At 38.0% G+C, this 22524-nt stretch overlaps 2 protein-coding genes across 6 annotated transcripts in view; one reads left to right on the plus strand and one right to left on the minus strand.

Moving 5' to 3' along the window:
* Positions 1 to 224: 224 nt before the first annotated feature.
* On the minus strand, positions 225 to 10474 carry LOC146492033 (secretin receptor-like). 2 transcript variants are annotated; one of them, XM_085150857.1, is made up of 13 exons: positions 10174 to 10470; positions 9983 to 10082; positions 9569 to 9679; positions 8912 to 9018; positions 7436 to 7545; positions 7208 to 7340; positions 6697 to 6850; positions 6549 to 6609; positions 6390 to 6459; positions 4000 to 4091; positions 1309 to 1447; positions 1184 to 1225; positions 227 to 1101 (listed from the first exon to the last, which is right to left on the minus strand). In XM_085150857.1, the coding sequence occupies exons 1-13, from the start codon at positions 10240 to 10242 to the stop codon at positions 916 to 918; spliced, it is 1374 nt and encodes a 457-aa protein (XP_085006983.1). In that variant the 5' UTR covers positions 10243 to 10470; the 3' UTR covers positions 227 to 915. The 2 variants fall into 2 exon arrangements, with proteins under 2 accessions (XP_085006982.1, XP_085006983.1); XM_085150856.1 differs by having other exon boundaries at positions 225 to 1101; positions 6549 to 6850; positions 10174 to 10474.
* A 249-nt stretch (positions 10475 to 10723) lies between these two features.
* The window catches only part of cfap221 (cilia and flagella associated protein 221), a 29687-nt gene continuing 17886 nt past the window's right edge, over positions 10724 to 22524 (plus strand). For all 4 annotated transcript variants that reach the window (XM_085150850.1, XM_085150851.1, XM_085150852.1 and 1 more), the window contains exons 1-10: positions 10724 to 10861; positions 11151 to 11351; positions 11492 to 11592; positions 12961 to 13047; positions 13171 to 13266; positions 13637 to 13737; positions 13933 to 14036; positions 19846 to 20005; positions 21768 to 21897; positions 22330 to 22450. In XM_085150850.1, the coding sequence (XP_085006976.1) occupies positions 11222 to 11351; positions 11492 to 11592; positions 12961 to 13047; positions 13171 to 13266; positions 13637 to 13737; positions 13933 to 14036; positions 19846 to 20005; positions 21768 to 21897; positions 22330 to 22450 (1030 nt within the window). In that variant the 5' untranslated portion in view covers positions 10724 to 10861; positions 11151 to 11221. The remainder of the gene's footprint in view (positions 10862 to 11150; positions 11352 to 11491; positions 11593 to 12960; positions 13048 to 13170; positions 13267 to 13636; positions 13738 to 13932; positions 14037 to 19845; positions 20006 to 21767; positions 21898 to 22329; positions 22451 to 22524) is intronic.

Here is a 22524-nt window from a genome sequence, read left to right on the forward strand (position 1 = left end):
ATTCATACAGGCACTTTTTTGACATCTAAATGCTTCCTCACATTCATTCCTTATCGAATCGTGGTCAATCAACAGTATGTTGCACTCTTGTGTAATACTCACTCTGTGCCACAAGATGGTGTTGTGATCAAAGTTATTATAGTTAACTAAACCTGAACTAAAAATAGGAATTAAAAGCCTTTGAGTTAAGTAAAATAAAACTGTAAATTTTATTTTTTTAACAATGTAAAGTGAACTTGAAATATTTTTGAACTTGGAGCACTGAAATCAAAACTACTGGGGGGAAATAGCCTTAGTTTTATCATCTGTTGGTTTGGTAGAAAATTGTACCACAAGTTGTCTGATCAGGGTGTGGATGTGGAGTCATGCAATAAAAATCCAATCTGGAAATGAACTGAAAGCAAATTGAAAAAAGTCAAAACGAAGTAAAACTAAATGCTAAAACATAATAACTCTGGGACTGAGCTGATGTAAGCTTTATTTAACCAGGCGAGTCATTAGGAGCAAACACTGATTTAGCACTGTCACCTTGCAAGAGGCAAAACCTGTATAAGGAAATGGGGGGTAGGACAATAAAAAATAAAAAACATAAAAGAAAACATTTCAACACACCCACTAGTAAAATTAAAGCTTAGTTACAATGTTACATCCATTAAAAAAAAAAAAGAGCTTATTAAACGTACACCCTGGACAGGTTGCCAGGGTAACAGAGGGTAGCTACATTTTGCAGAAAGTGATTAGAGAAAGTAGCTTTTTGTTCACCGACTCCTAAAATCTTCCTGTCAGTACTTTAAATCTCCAAACAAAGCGTCCGATACTGTTTTAAGCAGCCAAGCTGTCGACTGTCAACACTAAGTGAGAGTCCGTCATGCTATGGATGAGACGAGCGAGAAAATGAGCTGATCCCAGCTTGAGTCACATCTCCAAGGTGTCCACAGGGAGCCCACTTGTCGACAGGCTGCCTGGAGAGCAGGGCAGCAGGGACACCTGGGTGTGAGGGGTCCCGCTGTGGCTGATGGAGCCGTGACGCTGGCTGCGTCTGGTGGGCAGGTGCTGAGTCAGCCTCCATCTCCTCCACCGCCTTAGAAATTCATGCTGCACCTGAGTACACACATGCACGTTGGTCTGCACGTTCCAAACTTTCCTTTGAATCTGTTTATTGTAAAAGGGGAAGACCTCTCACCTCTCCGTTCACAAAGCAGTAGAGGACAGCGACCACAAAGCCCTTCAAGAGAGAAAAGTCAGCTGATCATGTGGTTACATTTGTCATTGAATTGAGTGAAATGGTCAGGGTGTCACCTGGTTTACCTGAGTGGATGACAGAGCCAGCTCTACAAAGGTCCAGATCTTAAACATAGAGCTGCTGACTTCAACGGGCAAGAACACGAACAAGATGTAATGCACGCCAAACAGAGCCACCAGAAAAAACGTGGATTTGATCAGCCTCCTGGGTGAGGAGAAATCAGCATTTTTGTTTATGTGACAGTAAAAACAACCTATTAAAACTATTAAAAACTAACTTTTTACTAGTCAAAATATGTACTACATGCTATAGGTTTCCCTGGATACAGTCACCCATCTGTGTTTGGACTACACAAGTGTCTGGATCTGTTCTTGTGGGATTGAGTTCAGTGTCCGGCTGGTCATTGGTTGTGGCTGCCTCTGGGACATTGACCCAGCCTGTCCCAGGCTCATGTTCAGTAGCAAACATACCAGGACTAATTGCTAGCTAAGGAAGTGTCTGAATGTGCTCTGAGTCCTGATCCAGAAAGGCGTACTTTGCTCTGGCAGCGTGGAGATGGGCGTTGTTGTGCTGAAACACGAGAACAATGAGGGGAAGGGCTGGTGCTGCATCTCTACTCCACAGTTTGTCTGTGTCCTCTCTTCCTCCCCTCACCCCCAGATGATGGCAGATGGCTGCCGCTCCCTGTGCCTAGTTCTGCTGGCAGTTTCTTCCTGTTAAAAGGGAGTTTTTCTTCCCAATTTCGCCAAGCACTTGCTCATAGAGCACTGTGTGATTAGCCTTAAAGGTACTTTTTGTAACGACCCTCCACAAACTGGAACACTCAAAGTTTTTAACAGGGGGCAGCAGTTTCATTGTTAAGTCTATGGAAATGTTTTTGGATGTGCATTACTGTGTAACTTTTTTCTTTTTAGCCCTACCCCTATTCCTCAGGAGGAATCACATTTAAGAGTCTCTTAGATGTATGAAACATAAGTCCCAGGGGGCTAAAATTGGCCAAGCAAAGACTCCAGTCCTGCCCACTGGACAGCTCATATATATATATATATATATATATATATATATATATATATATATATATATATATATATATATATATATAATATATACATATATATATATATATAATATATACATATATATATATATATATAATATATACATATATATATATATATATAATATATACATATATATATATATATAATATATACATATATATATATATATAATATATACATATATATATATATATATAATATATACATATATATATATATATATATATAATATATACATATATATATATATATATAATATATACATATATATATATATATATATATACATATATATATATATATATATATATATATATATACATATATACATATATACATATATATATATATATATATATATATATATACATATATATATATATATATATATATACATATATATATATATATACATATATATATATATATATATATATACATATATATATATATATATATATATATATACATATATATATATATATATATATATATATATATATATATACATATATATATATATATATATATATATATATATATATATATATATATATATATATATATATATATATAATATATACATATATATATATATAATATATACATATATATATATAATATATACATATATATATATATATATATATATATATACATATATATATATATATATATATATATATACATATATATATATATACATATATATATATATACATATATACATATATATATATATATATATATATATATATATATATATATATATATATATTTTTTTTTACTGTTGTTTTTTTTTACTGATGTATATTCAGAATGATATATTTTTTAAACCCCAGACACCTTAAGGGGACTTATTATGCTGAATATGTTAATCTACATCAAGGGTGTCAAACATAAGGCCTGGGGCCAGAAACAGCCTGGCAAAGACTCCAATCAGGTCTGCTGGACAGCTTTGAAAAATATGATGGAAGGCATACAACTTTAGACTTTTAACTGTATTTTTTGATGATGACTGATAAAGACCTCCTCCCATCGTCATCCGTTATACACCAACATGATTACGTAACAGACATAACATGTTTTTTTACAATGGGTCCACAGTTTAAAAAAAGCATTTTCTGTGAATTAACAAAAACTTCCACTTTTATAATTACAGGGCAGTCTTTGTGGCCAATGAGCTGCCAGAAAGTTTTCTGTAATTTTACATATTTATTCCTTACATTTTAAGCCCAAAGAACTGCTGGCAGATTTCTTTTGTTTGCAAAGCACATAAAGCATGCAGACACACTTCTTTTTCTTATATTGAAATATTTCAGGATTTAAACGTGTAAGTAAAGTTCTTTGCACTGACAGAACAGGGAGTTTCACAGGTTAAACCATGAAAAATGAGTTTGACATCCCTCACTTGCCTGGCTGAATAGAGTTTGCATTGACTTGCTGCATGTTATGTCACAGAGCAGTGTGACTGAGCTCTAGTTAAACTTCAGCTGATAACTCTTCAACACAATGAAACCGTTGTTTTATCACATTCTATTGACAGGTATAGGTTTTAGGGTTTTAAACTCATTTTTTTTTGAATGAGTTTACAAATTTACCTTTAGGTGAACATATTGGTATAAGTATAGGTCCATCAGTATGAGTATATCATAGAAGTATAACAGCAAACATTACCCTGTATGCACTACTCACTTATACTGGCTTAATTCGTTTCTCTGTGCATCTGGCATTCTGAGTTTGCTCACCAGTATCCTCAAAATCCCCATGAAAAAGATGAGGTTCATCTGAAATGATAAAAGCAGTGCAAATGATTGTTTCTCCTTCTGTGCTTCTAGTCCCTTCTCAAGTAGACTTTGCGTCAGAGTTGTCCGCCATATTGGACATGATACAATCAATGATTTCTAGAGAAAAATGCGTATTTTCCAACTGGGTGGCAGTGGTTCATGGAGGTTGTGGGTTCTCGCTGGGTGAAATTGGATTCTAAGAAGGTGCTACTCCAAAAACACTCCCAGTAATTGCTTTTGTTGCCACCAGTGTTGGGCAGTAATGGAATACATGTACCGCCATTACGTATTTAAAATAGAAAATATGAGTAACTGTATTCCATTACAGTTACTGTTTAAAAAGGTGGTATTCAGAATACAGTTACTTTGTTGAAATAAATGGATTACACAGCGGTCTTTTCCGGTTTCATATGTTAGGCTATGCCCTCTCTATTTTTGGTAATTCCACGCCTTTGGAAACCCAAACAAAACACACATTAAGAAGCTCTAATGCCTATGTCTCGATCCATGTCACCTCTACCTGCGGCCCGCATAATGACATGCTGAAATAATTTTAAAAATTATTGTTCAAAAAATCATTTAATATGAAGGCAGTGTTACAGGCATAGCCCTAAAGAATGGAACCTTATGGGCAGTGTAACCCAGTTGTAAGTAAGCTATTAAGATTCGACTGTACACAGTGTTCGTGTTTTTCTCTGAAACAATAAGTTCCATTGGAGCAGCCTTTCAACGCCTCTCTCTGTCTCTCGCTTGCAAAGTTGACCGAGACAACAAAGTAAAGCTAGTTTTTGGCTATGAGCCTGACACGGAACCCGACATATTAGCCAGAGGTCCCTTTACTATGGTTTGGAGACGCGGAACTGTTTTATATACGCGCTGAATAGTTTTCTATATGAGATCGCTGCAAAAAGTCCAGACCGCACTCAGTTTATCCAATTTAAATACCATTCTTCAAGTCTCCATCCTGTTTCTGCTGGTGTGCCCCAGGGTTCAATATTAGGGCCTCTTTTATTCATTATTTACATGCTCCCTCTTGGTCATATATTCCAGAAATATAATATACATTTTCACTGTTATGCCGATGACACCCAGCTCTACATTTCTTCTAAACCCAATTCAACCCTCCCACCTACCTCCATCTCAAACTGTCTCATTGAGATTAGATCCTGGTTCTCCTCCAATTTTCTTAAACTAAACAGTAACAAAACAGAAGTTTTACTTGTTGGTACAGCCTCTATCTTATTCAAATCCCACAGTTTTTCCATTAACATTGAACGTTCTCCCACCCTTCCCTCCCCCCAGCTTAAGAGTTTGGGTGTCATACTTGATAATACTCTCTCATTCCAGCCTCACATTAATTACATAACCCGGTCTGCATGCTTCCACTTACGTAATATTAACCGACTCCGCCCCTTCCTTACTCCCCATGCTGCTGCCATCCTTGTCCATAGTCTTATTACGTCCCGCATTGATTACTGCAATTCCCTCTTATTTGGTCTCCCTAAAAGGTCCCTTTATAAACTCCAACTTCTTCAAAATTCTGCAGCTCCGGTCATAACTCGTTCTCCGTCAAGAGCTCATATTACCCCAGTTCTTCAGCAGCTTCACTGGTTGCCCATAGAAGCCAGGATAAACTTTAAAATCTTACTTCTCACATACAAGTGTGAGAAATGGCGAATATTTGCCTTCAAATTACAAGTTATGCCAGCCAGTACATCTTGGAAGGTGAACATTTTACTTAGAAGGCAAACTGTCACCAGGTATGGAGGTTAAGAGTATAAAGAGTGACCAGCAGGTCAGCTGATCCCAGCCTGTACGCAAAGAAAATCTACGGGAGCTCACATTAGACATTTTTGTCTTTTCTTTACACTGAGCCACTACAGCAGATCTTAGGGTTCCCAACACTTGCTGAATCTCACTGTAACCCTTGACTGTTTTTTTCTGTTTAGGTGTGGAGGCAATATAATAGTAATATAGCATATAGTTACCTTTGCCTAAAAATAGATGGTAGAATTGTCCTTTAGAGAGCTAATTTTACTTTAAGTACATTTCAGAGGCTGTACTTTTTCACTTTTACTTGAGTAAAGAAGTTGAGTCAGTACTTTTACTATCTTTACTTCTACTTATGCAAAGAATATCTGTACTTTTGCCAACTGTAAATAAGAGCACTCATTTTTCCCTCATGACTGGTGGTTGCCAATGGTTACAGACCATCACCATGACTGTCACATATTCAAAATGGCAGACATTTTCACTTCATGTGTGAAATGTAAGTACAACAGAAAACCAAAGTTTTACAGATATAGTTAGAAGAACTGGCACTCGAAGTATCCACCAAATCCATTCATGCCTCCTGGTTTCCCAACATCTTTGAAAAGAGAATGAGAAAAAACTGTCAAATAATAATACATGACATGAAAATATCATAACTGCAAGGCTGAGAGAAACAGACCTTACCCTTCATCTTCATAAAAATATTTTGCACACCCCCAGGACATGATCACAATGAGTGGCAAACCTGTGTGATGAAATAAATCAGTGATTATAGATCTGAGGTTGAGTTTTAGGAAAGGAGACACCACAAGGTGAAGATGGCTCTTCCCACCCCAGCTGAGGACGATGTACCAGGCCAGATGTTTCTTCAGGGAGAAGAAGGAGTGGTTAACAAGGGTGTATAGGAAGTGGCCCTCCACCAGCAGCCAGCTGTAGTTTGCAAGGATGGAGTAGTTGGAAAACATCAGCACGACCTTACACGGCGCCTGCCCCACCACAATTACACAAAAGAACTTGAGTTAGGCTTATTGTTATTCCAAGTTATCAAAAATAGTTTTAGTTCTAGAACAAAACTATTTTTGCTAGAATTCAGTGAGTCCGTGCAGTTTACATCACAACCTCAGTACCAAATTAACTCCTGAAGATTTCTACTCGCTGCCAAAAGAGCATATTACCACATTCTTTCTTTTGCCTTTACTGCCAACATTTATGATAAGCTAAGATAAGCCAAGAACTTCTTGGATAAGTTTAACTGAGAAGAAATGACAAAACAGTAACACAGTTTTAATCCTATTAAGCCTCAGAACTTGGGTTTCATCAAACAATCGCTGGTCCATCGCTACCGGATAGTAGTCACAGTGATAAATCTCTTCATCTGTAAAGAGCAGAGCATCTCGGATGAAGATAAAGATGGCTCTCAGGCTGAAGGAAATGAACAGTTGAATGTGAATGTAGTTCCTGGTACAATGAAGTTTCCTGAAGAAATATAAACACGGACAATTCGAGGTTAGGAACTATTCATCATCTTTAAGCACAGGGTTGACAGTTATTCAGGCCAAGATGTTGCTCACCTAAACACACAGAATATGATGATGGCAATGATGAGAGAGATGAGGGAAATTGTGTATCCAACTGTGTACATTGTCTTCACATAGGAGAAATACAAGTGGCTGTCTGAGGACTGAATCAAGAATAGACAACGGTATTCAATTATTTTCCTAAGCAGCAGGATATGAGAATGCAGTATGATATAATATAATGACGGAAACTAAGAATACACTGATAATTTGTCTTATTTAACTGCATGTATTCTGTGCAAAGGTTCATGTCTTTATATTTGGCTAGTTAAATGGAAATAACCACAGTGATTTATTGAAATGTACTACAATGCACGGAAATGCAGTATGCAAGGCAAAAACTAATTATACGATTCTAGCGAGCTTGAAAGTCAAAATTTGATATGACCGCCATTATTCTTCAAAAGAGCCTGAACTCTCTTAGGCAAGCTTTCTTGTAATTTCTTTAAGTGGTCGGATACTGTTCATCTACTGTAGGTACTTTTGTTTGTCCGATGCTCCAGCCTTTTTTCATAGATTTAACACTCAAAGTGGGAATAAATGATGTGCTTCTGTGACAGACAGTAACAAAGTGTCTAAAGATACAATTTTAGTTAAGTTATTAGTTATGTGTAGACACAAAACTAGTTTATCCCTTGAGTTAGGTGGCTTTTTTTATGCTTGAATAATTAATAAATCAGCGTTCAGTGGTTTAAAATACAAAAACAAAAAGACATAATATCATGATCCATGAAAAGGCAGATTTACAAGTTTGAGCAGAATTAGAAGTTAGCAGTAAATTAGCTAGCTAGAATATACTGTAGCTAGCATTTCTAAATAAACCAAAAATGTACAGCAATGCTGTGACTTTGAACATAAGCAAAATGGAAAAGTAAAACTAAGTACTGTTTTAAGGGTCAGTTCATTTGGGCTAGTTGGCATTGACAATGGCCTGCTATCATGAGCTAGCTTTAGACATATCAGCATATTACCACAGGAGCAGCTAGGTTAGGTTCAGTGGTTAGCAAAGACAAACACAATCATATATCAGGAAGAAGACACTAAAAATGGGTATCACCTTAGTCATGAGAATACCTGCATAACTCTATCCACAACACGAGCTTAGTCGTTAATGTTTGTGCATGGTCTCCATTAAAGTTGTGGCCCTCATGCTCATAAAAGTGTAGAAAATGACACTGAAAAATGTTACGGCCATGTGTCTATTTCAAAACAAAGAACAAAAGCTCTGAAGAAGATTAAAATGACAGGAGCCTCATCCAAAGCAGTAAATGCGTGGGTCTGGAAGCAGAGCTGTTTATATCATCACTTAGCAAGTGAGATAAGCATTGGCTTTTAGAAGAGTTCCCATGAGGCACTGTTTTTTCCCTTCAGACCTGAGCCTGTTTCTGACATCTGACAGTTTGATGACATCTATCTATCTATCTATCTATCTATCTATCTATCTATCTATCTATCTATCTAAACACCAACCTCTCCAAGAAATAAGAGACTTTCATTGAAAGAGTAGCCACAAGCATCTTCGTGTGGAATGAGCAGGTCTGTCCAGCCATTGTTTGTGCAGTTGCGATGCACTTTACCTGTAAAAAGCAATAAAATAACACTTGAGTTTTGTCTTGGTGTGCAAACTGCACTGCAATTTATATATATATATATATATATATATATATATATATATATATAAAAATTGCAGTGCAGTTTGCATATATATATATATATATATATATATATATATATATATATATATTCCCAAAGTAGCATACATATATACATATATGTATGCTACTTTGGGAACCTGTGTGTACAAAGAAAGAAAAAAAAAGAACCTGACATCTGTGTTTATTGTATAATCTACCAAAAGACATGCAGAACCTTTTATTTTCCTCTTCAGGCACTTCAAAATTTATCAAAGTTATCTCCCAGAGTAAACCTACCACTAAAATGTTACCCGGTGTCCTATGTACACATGTATTTTATGGCGTAGTGTTTGGATAGAGACCCTGAGAGGGAGTAGGTGTTTAATTTCCTTATGAAAACAAATTAGGTTACTGGCAAATATTTAACAGGTGCAATGTAGTATAAATAATAGGTGCAAGTGAGTGCTGGTGTGTGTGTGTGTTTGCATAGTACCTCCTGAATTAAAAAACTCTGGACAAGGTTGTGAAACAGTTTCCCCAAGAAAAGCCGGTGGCCAGCAGTTCAAGTCGTCCCACATTCCCTTGCAGTGTACGCTGTTGTTTTCTTAGTAGATCAAAAACAAATATATATTTCAATTTTATAGTAGGTTTTGTTTCCATACAAACAATGGAGCCACATTTTAAAATGTGAAACACGATCCACTTCAGAATTAATATTTGTTGCAGTATGTTATGTAACCAGCAGGTGTCGATAAAATACCGTTAAGTTAAAAAAAAAAAAAAGTTTAAAAATCTCATTAATTTCAGATATGACTAGTATTCCCTCATGGCACTTTCCACCAAGCACCTGTCCTTGACATGTCACGACAGAGCGGAAAGAGACTATTTAGAAACCGTATTGACTTACCAGCTGTTTTGTATGATGTTGAAAGTAGCAAATCTTTCATGCACTTTTCTTCCTCTCTCATAAGGCGAACATTAGGATGACAGACTGGTGACGATTTTGCCTGTTTTTAAGGAAAGATTACATCGGGCTCTGCTGATTTATCATAGATTAAAAAAAAAAAAAACTAAACAAGCATGCCTCTTTTTTCTCACCTGTGGGAAAAGTAAAACCCAAATAAATCCAAGTTTTATCATTAGGTCAAAAACTTTGATTTTCTCCATTAAAATGTGTACTTGCGTCCAAATCCCAGGGTGTATATATGATTAGAATGAAAAATTAGCATGGCTGCTATACAGCAAATGCGTGAAGTCGGAAAATCAAACATGCGCCTCTTTGGCTTGATAATCACGCAGGGTATGCCTCAGGACAGTGTGATAGGGGCTTTTATCAAGGTCGCGCTAATACAATGAAAACGTCCTTCACGACTTTCAAAGTGTTCATTTATTTACTGTTAAACGTAGTAATAGGACATCTGCAAATATATTTAGCAACATATCCATAGAAAATCTAAGTTTTAATTATTATATATATATTGATTTACTGTGTAGTAAACGTATTCAAACAAATAACAGCACGTAAGCTTGAAGCTTGACTTTTATTTTGAAAGTAAAATGTTTAGCTTCCCGCCTAACATCGGATTATTGACGTGATCTAACAACACAGACAGCCGACGAATCAGGATATTTGTCCCACCCCTTCAGAGTTTGGTGGTCACCACGGCAACGGCCGCGTTTGACAACAGCAGTAAGGTGTTGAAGCGAAATACCCGTGTCACGAAAATACACGAAACACGACTGCTGTATTTGAATAAATAAACGCACCCGCCCGTCTGTTACATAAGTAAGTCCTGTTTTTTTAAGAGGCTTTAACAAAACTATTTATATGAAGCTTTTAAAGTTATTTCGAATTATTCATATTAATAGTCAACAGTACATGGGTTATTTGCAATTTTTAGCATTCCTAGCATCGCACGTGAGTTTGTAATTTCTCAGTTTTATAGTGAATGCGTTAATGAGTCTAACAGAAAGTGACTTTATTAAATTAACTCTATTTTCCTTACATAAAAAAAGAAAAGAGAAAAATAATCGCCGTCTTTCTTTCATAACCCTTCCTCTGATGATGCCTTCAGATGTCGCAGTGACTGTCCTCCGACCGTCTGTCGTCCCTCTCGTGAGGAGCAAGGGCTCATCGTTTGCCAGGATGGAGGTGGCTCTGTCTGGGGCACAGAGGCTCTCAGAGCCCCTGAGGAGGAGGGCATCTCTACCTCTGAGCCAGCTGGTGGAGGCGACCCAGAGCAGAGGCAACATCCCCAATCATCTGCTGGAGTCAAGTACATATTAACCATGACCTCTGAAATCCTCGATAGAATTCATAATTGCAGTTTTCTGGAAGCAGTGATACTAAGTACTTGATTTTACAATGACAACTTAGGTTGAGATTTCTGTTTATTTATTTATGTATTTCTTGTAGAAATCTATGCTAACCTGAAAAGCAACAGCCTGATCCAAGCAGAGCCCTCTGAGCTTCACTTCAGTGGCTTTGAGCTCGGCAAGGATTATGTAAAAATCCTGGTAAGGAAAGTCCTGCTGTTTTCTCTTACTACTTTCCAAAAAGCAAATAATGTAGCTAAATCACAGGGCAGGTGTTATGTGGTTTTTGTCTCTTTATTTTGGAGTTATTGTAATAGGAATGTACTTGATAAATGTGACATGTGACACCTCATTTGAGCAGGTAGCTTAATATTAATGGTTGTGAAGACACTATATAGATATGATGGAGAAGATAGTGCTCAGATCTCCTCTGTGGAGAATTACCACAGCTGTGTCAGGCAGACAATAGAGATGGTGTTGGGTCAAGGCCTCTGGTTGTTTTTGTTGAATTTTGCAGTCAGCACTAACCAGACCTCAGTTTTGGCACCCGCCGGAGATGTGGAGTTGCTTTGTGTCTTATTATGCAGTCAAACACAAATGTTTTACTGTAGCTAAAATAAGACTGTTATTATAATGTGAATCATGAGTGGGGACCTACAATGAAATATATGAAGTATATGAGATTTATCATTACCAGTTTCAGTAGCAGCGAGCATGTTGCGTCCAAATGAATGCAGACTGTATTTGTTTGACAGTCTGTTATATTTAAATAGGCCAAAATACGTCTAGCAGCTGAAGGAAAATGTTTGAATTAATTGGATCCACAAGCAAAAACAAAACTTTAGACTACAAAAACAATTCTGGGGTTTCTAGTTAAACTTTTGGATTCACACACAAACATTTTTGGCAAACATAACCTTTGGATTTGTAAACAACAGATTTGCATTCATTAACAATTTTTTTTAATTCAGAGACAAAAATGTTTTATTTGAAAACAAAAACTTGGAAGGTTTGGTTTCTAATAAAACCAACTCATTCAAAAACATTTTGTTTGCTAATAAAGTTTTTATTTCAAAGGAAAACTTGTGCAAACAAAACGTTTTTGGATTCACAGACAAATATTTTTGGTTTGAAAACAAAAACATTAGATTTGATTTTGATTACGAAACAAAATATATAGCATCTAATTAAATCATTGGATTTGAATCAACTTTTTTCCACAAATAAAACATTTTTAAAACATCGTCAGTACTTTTGCTCTAAAGTTTCTTTTTGATTACAGACATTTTGTCCTTGATTGCATTTTAAAGAAACAATAACTTCAAACACAAACAGATTCAATTTGTATTTTCTTTACAAAACATTAAAATAATTTAAAGAATCCTATTGCATCATCAAGTCCTCTCATTTGGTTTCCATTAGGGTAATTTAAAGTGAATGGGGGACTGATTTTACACCCTGTGAGCATGGTTGAGCACTGTAAGCACCAGGATTATGGAAATGGCTTTCTCAAGTGCACATTTTAGGTGGAATGAATGATTTTTTTCCTCTCCTCTTCCTCTCCATCAGAAATTAATCAACATCTCATCTGAAGTTATGAATATTCATGTAATTCCCACCCAAACCAAGTACTTCCAAACAACTTATACCAAAAAGGTATTTTTTTTTTCATCGTTCCAAATTGCTGACCTGAATATAAGATTATAACTCCACTTGGCCATGAGTGCAATCAGTGTTGTTTCTGATGATTCAGTCTTGTTCCATCTGTTTTCCTTCCAGTATCGACTCATCCCAGGCCTCGCCTACACGCTGAAGGTCGGATTCTGTCCTGATGAGTGGCGTTACTTCTATGACTGCATTCGAGTTCACTGTAAGGTTAGGTTCCAACAGTTTCTGTGCCATTGTGGCACTCTGTTACTGTTTGGCAGGGAGTCAGCTGCAGTGTGCTAATGCTGTTTGTTTTGTGCTTAAATCGTTCCACCCAAGGCATTAAAGAGAAGTTGATTTTCGCAGAATTTACACTGTGACTCCCTGCAGGAGCTAGCTGGTGTAACATGCATCTTACTTATGGAGTTTAGCAAACATTTAAACAAGCAGGATTTACTCCCTGCTTTAACTTATCTACCTCGATCTTTACTCTGAGAACTGTTTTCTTTTTTTTTCTGTGCTTCTTTCACACTTCATATCCTCTTCCTTATGTTTTCTCTTGATTTTGTTCATTCAACCTGCCTACACCCTTTCTCAGGGGGAAGATAACCTGTTAATTCCAGTTCATGCTTACCCTGTCATCGATGACCTGCACATCCCTACTCATATCGACCTACCAGCTGTAGCACTCGGACAAAGGTGTGTGTGTGTGTGCTTCATGTTAGTCTCTATGATGGACTGGTTTATTTTGACCTCATATCTGCCTGAGGTCTTGCCTGAGGTCTTGCCTGTCTCCTTGTATTCTTCCATGCAGCCAGCCATGATTTCATTCACCCATTGATGTCAAGTCATAAAAAAATAATATCATCTCTGTCTTTCTTTCCTTGTCGCTAGTGTTTGCCATGCTATTCCTCTGAGATGTAGCTGTCCCATTGGCTTTGAGTTTCAAGTGCATATTATTCAGCCCCATGAGTCCTTCTCCATCCACCCCCTCACAGGTAACCATTCACTGAATGTTTTCTGTTGTTGACTGGGTTTTTTAACAATACAAAAATCTGAATGTTCAGATTAGAACATATAAGCGGTCTAATCTATTGAACGATTACTGATGGGCTGTAAAGCACCACATCTTGGGCACAGAAGAAGCAAAAAAAAAAAGCTATAAAGTTTCCCAACTTTATAGCTCTAGCTGAGGAGTTGCAGGTAACTCAAGTGAGCCTTCAGAAGAAAATCAAGCCAGACTTGTGAAGTTATCAGTCCCAGTGAAAGATGGAAAACCAAATGACAGTTGTCTAAGGAGCTTGGAAAGAAAAGCATCTGGACTTCTTTAAGTTGCTTGAAGACATTTCACCTCTCATCTGAGAAGCTTCTTCAGTTCTGAGGGTCAGATGCTGGAGAGTCCCAGATTTAAACCTAGTGGGAGTTTCCCCCCAAAGAGGGACAAAGGACCCCCTGATGATCCTCTACCTAATCACATGAGCCAAGGTGTGAAAACGGGTGTGGGTCACAATCAGCCAGAGTTTCGGGTGAGTTCATTGTGAAACCTGGCCCCACCCTATCATGTGATTTCCTGAGGTCAGATGGCCCAGGGTGTGAGTGGGCGTTAAGGCGTCTGGGAAGGGATCTCAAAACTGGATTATAGATGGCAGAGAGTTGGTGTCGTAAACCACCGCCTCTGTTCAAAGATGGTCGCTCACAGTGGACATAAATGGTTTCTTTCACTCCTCTTTCAAACCATCTGTCCTCTCTGTCCAAAATGTGAACATTGGCATCCTCGAAAGAGTGTCCTTTGTCCTTAAGATGCAGATGGACTGCTGAGTCTTCTCCCGTGGAGGTGGCTCTTCTATGTTGTGCCATGCGCTTGTGAAGTGGCTGTTTGGTCTCTCCAATGTAGAGGTCTGGGCATTCCTCGCTGCACTGTACAGCATGTTGTTAAGTTTGTGTTTTGGAGTTTTGTCTTTTGGGTGAACCAGTTTCTGTCTGAGTGTGTTGCTGGGTCTGAAATGCACTGGGATGTCATGCTTGGAGAAAACCCTCCTGAGTTTCTCTGATACACCGGCTACATAGGGGATGACAATGTTGTTGCGTCTGTCCTTCTTATCCTCCCTCGCTGGTGTCTGATCTTCTTTTCTGTGCCTCTTTGCTGACTTTAAAAATGCCCAATTAGGATAACCACATGTTTTGAGTGCTTCCTTTACGTGTGTGTTCCTTCTTTTTCCCTTCAGGCTTAGAGGGAACATGTTCTGCCCGGTGGTGTAGGGTCCTAATTACTCCAAGTTTGTGTTCCAGAGGGTGATGGGAGTCAAACAGGAGGTACTGGTCCGTGTGTGTGGGCTTCCGGTAAACTTCAATGTTGAGGTTGCCGTTCTCTTCAATGTGCACGGCGCAGTCCAGGAAAGGCAAACAGTCGTCCTTTGTGTCTTCCCTGGTGAACTTGATGTTTTTATCCACAGCGTTAATGTGAGCAGTGAAGGATTCCACTTCTTGTGTTTTGATTTTGACCCAGGTGTCGTCTACATATCTGTACCAGTGGCTGGGTACTCTCCCTTTAAAAGAGCCAAGAGCCTTCCTTTCCACTTCCTCCATGTAAAGGTTGGCTACAATAGGTGACACGGGGGAGCCCATGGCACAGCCATGTTTTTGTCTGTAGAAACCCTCGTTGTATTTGAAATATGTAGTGGTGAGGCAGAGGTCTAACAGTGTGCAAATCTGATCGGATGTGAAGTTGGTCCTGTCCTCCAAGGAGCTGTCTTCTTGTAGTCGTTTTCTGACAGTCTCCACTACCTCCGTTGTGGGTATGCAACTGAAGAGAGAGACTACATGAAAGGACACCATGGTTTCATCTGGATCCAGGGTAAGTTTCTGGACATTGTCGGTGAAGTCGGTGGAGTTCTTGATGTGATGTGGGGTGTTCCCCACAAGATTTTGTCCTTTTCAAGGTCTTGAAGGCAAGCTATAACTTTCTTTCTTAGCTGCTTGTGGGGTCTCGCTTTAGGGCTTCGTAGGTATCGTTGTCACTGAGGAGAGTAGTGATCTTTGTGTGGTAATCCGTTGTGTTTAGGACCACGGTGCACCTTCCTTTATCAGCTGGTAATATAGTGATGTTGTGGTCTTTGCTCAGGGAAGCGACGGCCTTCTTTTCTTGTATTGTGAGGTTAGATGGAGGGACTTTGGCACTGGAGAGGGTGGCTGAGACTTTAATCCTGATTTTCTCTGCTTCTGTCTGTGATAATTTATTAATCCGTATGGCGGTTTCTGTGGCTGTGATACGTTTTTTTACATTTATGAAAACAAATGTAAACAATAATGATAAAAAACAATCAAAAATGAACACGGTTAAAGGTACAAATAAAAGTTACAGGTAACAGTATGATTATAAATCACATTAGCTAGGCTAACACTTGCAGCTTGTCTCAAACAAACATTGAAGATTCAAAGTTCCATAATTCTGTATCCTAGATGAGTTCAACTAGGCTTCAGATATTCACCATTTTGATAATAATGGTAGACTTTTCAAAGAGACGTTCATACTGAAATAAATGTAGAACTAGGCTGGCTTTTGTTTAATTTTTCTCCTCTTGTGGATGCAACACATAATGTGGGTTTCTTCTGGATAATTTATCAAACATGGTTTTGTGTAAATAACATGAGAATGAACTATGTAAATATTTCTTTTGTTAGATTTTTTCTACATTGCCCTGTGAAAAGTGTCCCTAATTAATGAACAGCGGTAAATGTGTGAGTTTTACCAGGAAATAAAAGTGTAGGGAATTACAGTATCATATTTAGCCTAATAGATTAAGGATAAGCCTCAGCAGAAAAAAGCAAGTGTCCTGCACTTCCTCAAAACCTCAGCCCAACGTTGTGCATGCAGTAAGTCACTGCAGGACTTGAAAGATTTGTTCTTCTTCCACATGCTCAGAATGATCAGCATTCATGGTCTGGGAAGCTTCATAACACAGGGTGAAAAAGCACTTGGATCTGAATCGCAGCTGAGAGAAACAAATGAGTTTCTCATTTTGGAAATACCTTTGTGTATTTTCTCCTTTATGTTTACGCAAGAAACAGGTCCACTTCTCAACAGAGCTCAGCATTTGTAGTATAACACAACAGTATCTTTTTGGTCATTTGTTATTCTTTTATAGTAAAGTCATTACCGAAGCCTTCTTTGATCAGCCCAGTAGTCAGTCAGACACATTCATTATGTTTCAGAATGTTCATTTGAACTGATGGTAGCATGGATGGTAATGCACTGCAATCACTGTGACATTAAATAGTAGGTCAGCGCAGGTGTTAGCAGTGACACAAATGAAAGTTGATTAAGTGATGTGACTGGAACTGTAGTTAGCTTAGTATTGATTGTTTATTCAGAACTTTTAAAGTCATTTATTGTTTTCACTGCTAATTAACAACAATAATAATACATAATACAATAACCTTAATTCATAATTTAATCCCTTATGATGGATTGTTTATTCATAAATTTTTAACTCTCAGTCCAGTGATCCTAAAAAACTACTGGACTATTATTATTGTCAGTTTATTGTAAAAGCTCCCTGAAAAGCAGAGAAGACCATGTTTGTCACTATATTTGTCACCAACGAGACAATATTTGTCCTGTGTTGGCTTCACTTTATTGCATCCTTGTTGGAATCCTGCCCCTCACATTCACACACACTCTTGTTTCTTTTAAGATTAGACTCAAAATGTTCTTTTTTTGATAAAGCTGATAGTTAGGGCTGGATCAGGGTAACTGGAACCCATCCTTACATGTACTGCTATGGACTCGCACTGCCTGTGGGACTTTGTGTGATCCACTGAGCATTTATTTTCCACTCACCTCCTTTGACATCCCACATGTTTATATACCACTGCAGCACGTCACTAAATTTTAGCCATCACTCCCCCTTAGTCTGTGTTTTGTCCTGTCTCCCTATGCTCTTTTTCTTCCCCTCACCCCCCACCAGAATGCTGCCCCTCCATGAGCCTGATTCTGCTAGAGGTTTCTTCCTGTTAAAAGGGTTATTTTCCAACCCACTCTCATCAAGTGCTTGCTCATAGGGAGTCTTTGATTGTCAGGGTTTTGCCTTGTCATCTTGAAGTAACTAATATTGTGATTTGGAGCTATATAAAGAAACCTGAACTGAAACTGAATTGAATATTTTTACATATATTTTAGAAATATTTTTCCCTTTTTTACTTTATATTCAAATTTTTACTATTTCAGGAAAGTATTCAGAGGAAGGGGTGGGCAAAGAAAAAGTGGGATAGTCAGGGAGATGAAGAAAATAAACAGCCGCGGTGAGGTGCGCGGGGAGCAGTGTTGGTCGTTACTCAAATAAATGAACATATGGCTCTTCTTAAAAGTAATGCAGTATGGTACTTTATTACTTACCGGAGAAGGTCATTTGTTATGCTGCTCGTTACTCTGTAAAATGACCTGAAACACATAATATGAAAACAAAACTGAAAGTACAAAGCAAGCTGAAAACCAGCCTAAAGTTTGATTCTATCTTGCACCTGTCCTTTTGTCCAATAGAAAAGTAATGCCCATATCCACGCTAGAGACGACGTCGTTATTTTCCTCCTCCGGCACACGAACTGAAATCAGCTGATTGTAGTGCAAGTGCGTAGGAAGAGAAAATGCATGTTTGTTTGATTGTTTTTTTTTTCTTTCTATCCATCCGGTGGGCAGATAACTGAAGAACCTTTGTAACACATTACACCCTATTTGGGCTCAAGGTGGGATTTCATCAGGGATCAGCTCTGAGCTCCTTCTTGTTTGCAGTAGTGATGGACAGATTGACAGATGAGGTCAGGCAGGAGTCTTCGTGAACTAAGATGTTTGTATACAACATTCTGATCTTTAGTGAGAGAAGGGAGCAGGTGGAAGAGAACCTGGAGAGATCGAGGTATGCTCTGGAGAGAAGAGGAATGAAAGTCATTAGAAGCAAGACAGTCTAGATGTGTGGGAATAAGATGGAGACAGGTGTAACAGTGAACCTGCAGAGATCAGAGGTATCGTGAATGTAGTTTAAATATCTGGGGTCAGTCATCCAAGCAAGCGCACAAGAGAGATAAAGAAGAGAGTGCAGGCTTGGTGGAGTGGGTGGAGACACATATTGGGGGTTATTAACAGCAAGAGTAAAAGGAGAGATTTACAAGTTGGTTGTGAGACCTGCTGTGATGTGTGATTTAGAGAAGGTAGCACTGAGGCAAGAGGGTGAACTGGAGGTGGCAGAGTTAAAGATGTTTCATGAAAGATTTTCACTGGGAGTGACCAGACTGGACAGGAAAAGAAACGAGAGCACGAGAGGGACAGCTAAGGTTGAGCGTATTTTGGAGACACAGTTGACTCAGACTCAGATGGTTTGGACATGTGCGGATAGTGGACAAAAGATACTGAACATGGAACAACAAAGCAGGAGGAAAAGAGGAAGACCACAGCGAAGATTGTGGACGTAGTGAAGAAGAACGCGAGGACAGGGTGAGATGGAGGCAGATGATCTGCTATGGCGAGCCCCGAGAGAAGCAGCTGAAAGAAGAAGATTCAAATTTTAACTATTTATTCAGAAAGTTATGGAAACACTTTAAAAAAATAATTTAACTGTCCAGTGCTCTTAGCTAAAAAATCAACAAGTGCAAGTGTTAAGTTCACTTATTTTGTTTGTAAGACCTGTCTAATGTTATGTAGCTGGCTTTCTGCAGTAGAAAGCCTTAATGCAGTCACCTGTGGTTGCAAATCACTGACCTAGGTTAGCCAAACACATAGCTCCATTATTAATATTTGTTTTCTCCCTCTTCCAGGTGTGATACCAGCCAAAGGTGAGGCAAAGATAACTGTGACCTTTTGTCCACTCCAGTTTGAGACTTCTCAAATCACCTTTCAGCTGGTCATTTCACAGTTCAACACCAAGCCTTACCTGTGTACCATCACTGGGAGCAGTGCACCGCACATAGCTCTCAGGTAAAATTTCACAACTGACTAGAAATACAGTGTTGTGTTAGAATGTTTTTACAGATGAGCAATTTACTAATCAAAATGTCAGTTTTACTTAGCTGTTGGTGTTTTGTTCCTTTCACAGTCATGTTTTACTCTATTACTCTCAGTTGCTGTCGTACTGTCCTATCATGTGCTTTTGCTCATAACAGCTGTGAAATCCTCAGCCTAAGTACAACCTCAAATTCAAAAACACTGGGATCTCATTCATGCTATCAATGTACACTACGTAACAAATTTCAGTCTTTCCACCAGTGCTTTATTGTTTTCACGAGCATCCGGCATCCTGAATGATAGCTTGGTGAAGTTTGCTGTTTTATGGTAAAAAAAACAGTTCTCAGCTTGTGGGAGTAAGTTTACCGCTGAATCACATGGGAGTGAAAACATCCCCCAAAATATCTGGGGACAATTACTAACTGGGTTCAGAGAAAATGGGCACATGTGCAGATCAGAGGTTTTTCAGCTGATATTAATTTGGTTCCCATGAGAAAGAGGGTGCTATCCATCACACAGCAGTAGCTCCTGACTCCATCCCCTGTGCTGTCTGGTGTTATCTTGGCCAAAAGTTAATAATTCATGAAAATAGCTTGGTAGCTGCTGCAGTGATATAAGGATGGATACAGCTCCCAATGGATGTTTAGCATATAAAACACTCTCCCTCTGTTTGTTGTTCCTCACGGTGGAACCAAATAAAAGATGATAGATATACAATGGAAAGATTAAGGAATATATGCTAGAGCCAATGTTTATCAAGCTCGAACCAATGTCTGACATGTGCTTGTTACTGTGTCCTCTGCCTGACTTCTCTGACATAGAGGCTCCTCATAATACAAACAGTGACTTGAGTGATTTTGCTTCTGTGTTGTAGAACGTCATCAGTCTAATGCAGTCTGATATGATGCTTGGTAATAAATCTAGTGCTTCTTTGTGACCGAATGTTCAACTCTTGTTAACTCCTTTTTAGCCAAAGGTTGCAGAGTCAACTCAACTGTGATTTAAAGCTGTAGTTGGCTAGTTCTCTGTCTTGGACTGATTGCTAATTTAATAGCCATTTTGAATTAACTGTTTTTAATTATAATTATTAGGCCCCGACTCCCAGCCACCCTGACACCGTGTATTCTCTCTCTGCTCATATATCATTTTATAAATACTCAGAGTTTAGAGCCATTCCTACTCTGCTGAAATAACTTCTGTTCTTCTGGAACATTTGTAAAGGGATATCTTGACAGCTAGCTTCTTCTGATTGAAACCCATCTGTTTAGAAATGATCCAAACAACAACTTCAATGTTTCATCCACTACTTTGAGCTAGGTTTGCAAAGTTTGCTTTTCTATCTACTAATTAGCCATTTTAGCAGTTTATAGATTGCCTTTAGCTAACCATTTATCCACTGTTTTAAACAGTTTCAGTTTTAGCCAATTCGTTACTATTTCAACACTTTTCCATGTTTTTTGTTTTGTTAATTATTTCAAAAAATGATCTGAAATTTTTTCACTATTTCAGCTAATTATTTCAACAATAACACCATTACTGTGTTAAACACAGCTCATTTTCTGCTTAATTTGAAATCGTTCTCTTTTACTAGGGGTGACCTTTTAGTGTGAGATTATTACAAAAATGTAAGTTGTGCTTACTTTAGCAGTGAGCTAATTAGCAAGTATTGAATCAGTTTTGGTATACTAATATATATAATTTTTTTCACTTTTTTCCCCTTCCATCTTTCTGTTAGTGAACTGGAAAAAAAGTTCAGTTATGAAAATGCAGTGACTGTGAAACATAAAGGAGCCTCACCTTCTACCCTAGTGCTTCATCGAAGTAAATCCAAATACAGGGCAAATAAGGAGGCTGACAAGTCAAAGGTATGGTCAACCGATGGTCTGACTGATTAACTCACTAAACTTTCATAATCCCGTTTAGTTATATTTCGACAGGTTAATTTCCCTGACTCAAAAGCAATGAAATATTTTAATAGTTTTTTGTTTTTGTTTTTTTTACATAAAAATGATCTTTTCTGTAAAACTGTATCTGCAGTACCTCTGTTTTGGGAACTCAGTAGCAAGTAGTAGCAAGACCCTAGCATAGACACACCAGGCATCAATAAGAGCAAATATGATAAGACAGACAGAGCTTGAATAGGAAACACATGGGTTGGAGGTGGGTTGCAAAGTGGTTTGCAGAGTTAGGATGTTTAGAAGGGCATCAGATGGGATTAAGATTAGCTGATTTTCTGGGATGGCATCTTGACTTTATGATTTTTCTTAACTAATGCTACTCTTTTTCCTGTCCTATAGGCAATCAGGGATCCAACTAATGTGAAGTTTAAATTGCCAGTAGATGTCTGTACTCCTGCAGGGGTGGCAAAGATGCTGATCAAAGACTCTAATAAACTCAGCTCTAAAGACTTGAAGCAAGGTAGATGCAACCAAGTGTTTCTACTCTTGACGCTGATATGCGTGTCAACATTATTGCCTTATCAAATCAATCAC

This window comes from Neolamprologus multifasciatus, chromosome 23 (assembly GCF_963576455.1).
Source record: "Neolamprologus multifasciatus chromosome 23, fNeoMul1.2, whole genome shotgun sequence".
Lineage (NCBI taxonomy): Eukaryota > Metazoa > Chordata > Actinopteri > Cichliformes > Cichlidae > Neolamprologus > Neolamprologus multifasciatus.

Excerpts from the sequence above, each read along its gene's own strand:
- LOC146492033 (XM_085150856.1), bottom strand. The coding sequence starts at position 10,242 with ATGGAGAAAATCAAAGTTTTTGACCTAATGATAAAACTTGGATTTATT. Across the intron at positions 7,546-8,911 it reads GTCTCTTATTTCTTGGAGAG|TCCTCAGACAGCCACTTGTA; the intron begins GTTGGTGTTTAG and ends TTCTTGATTCAG. Across the intron at positions 7,341-7,435 it reads ATCATATTCTGTGTGTTTAG|GAAACTTCATTGTACCAGGA; the intron begins GTGAGCAACATC and ends ATATTTCTTCAG.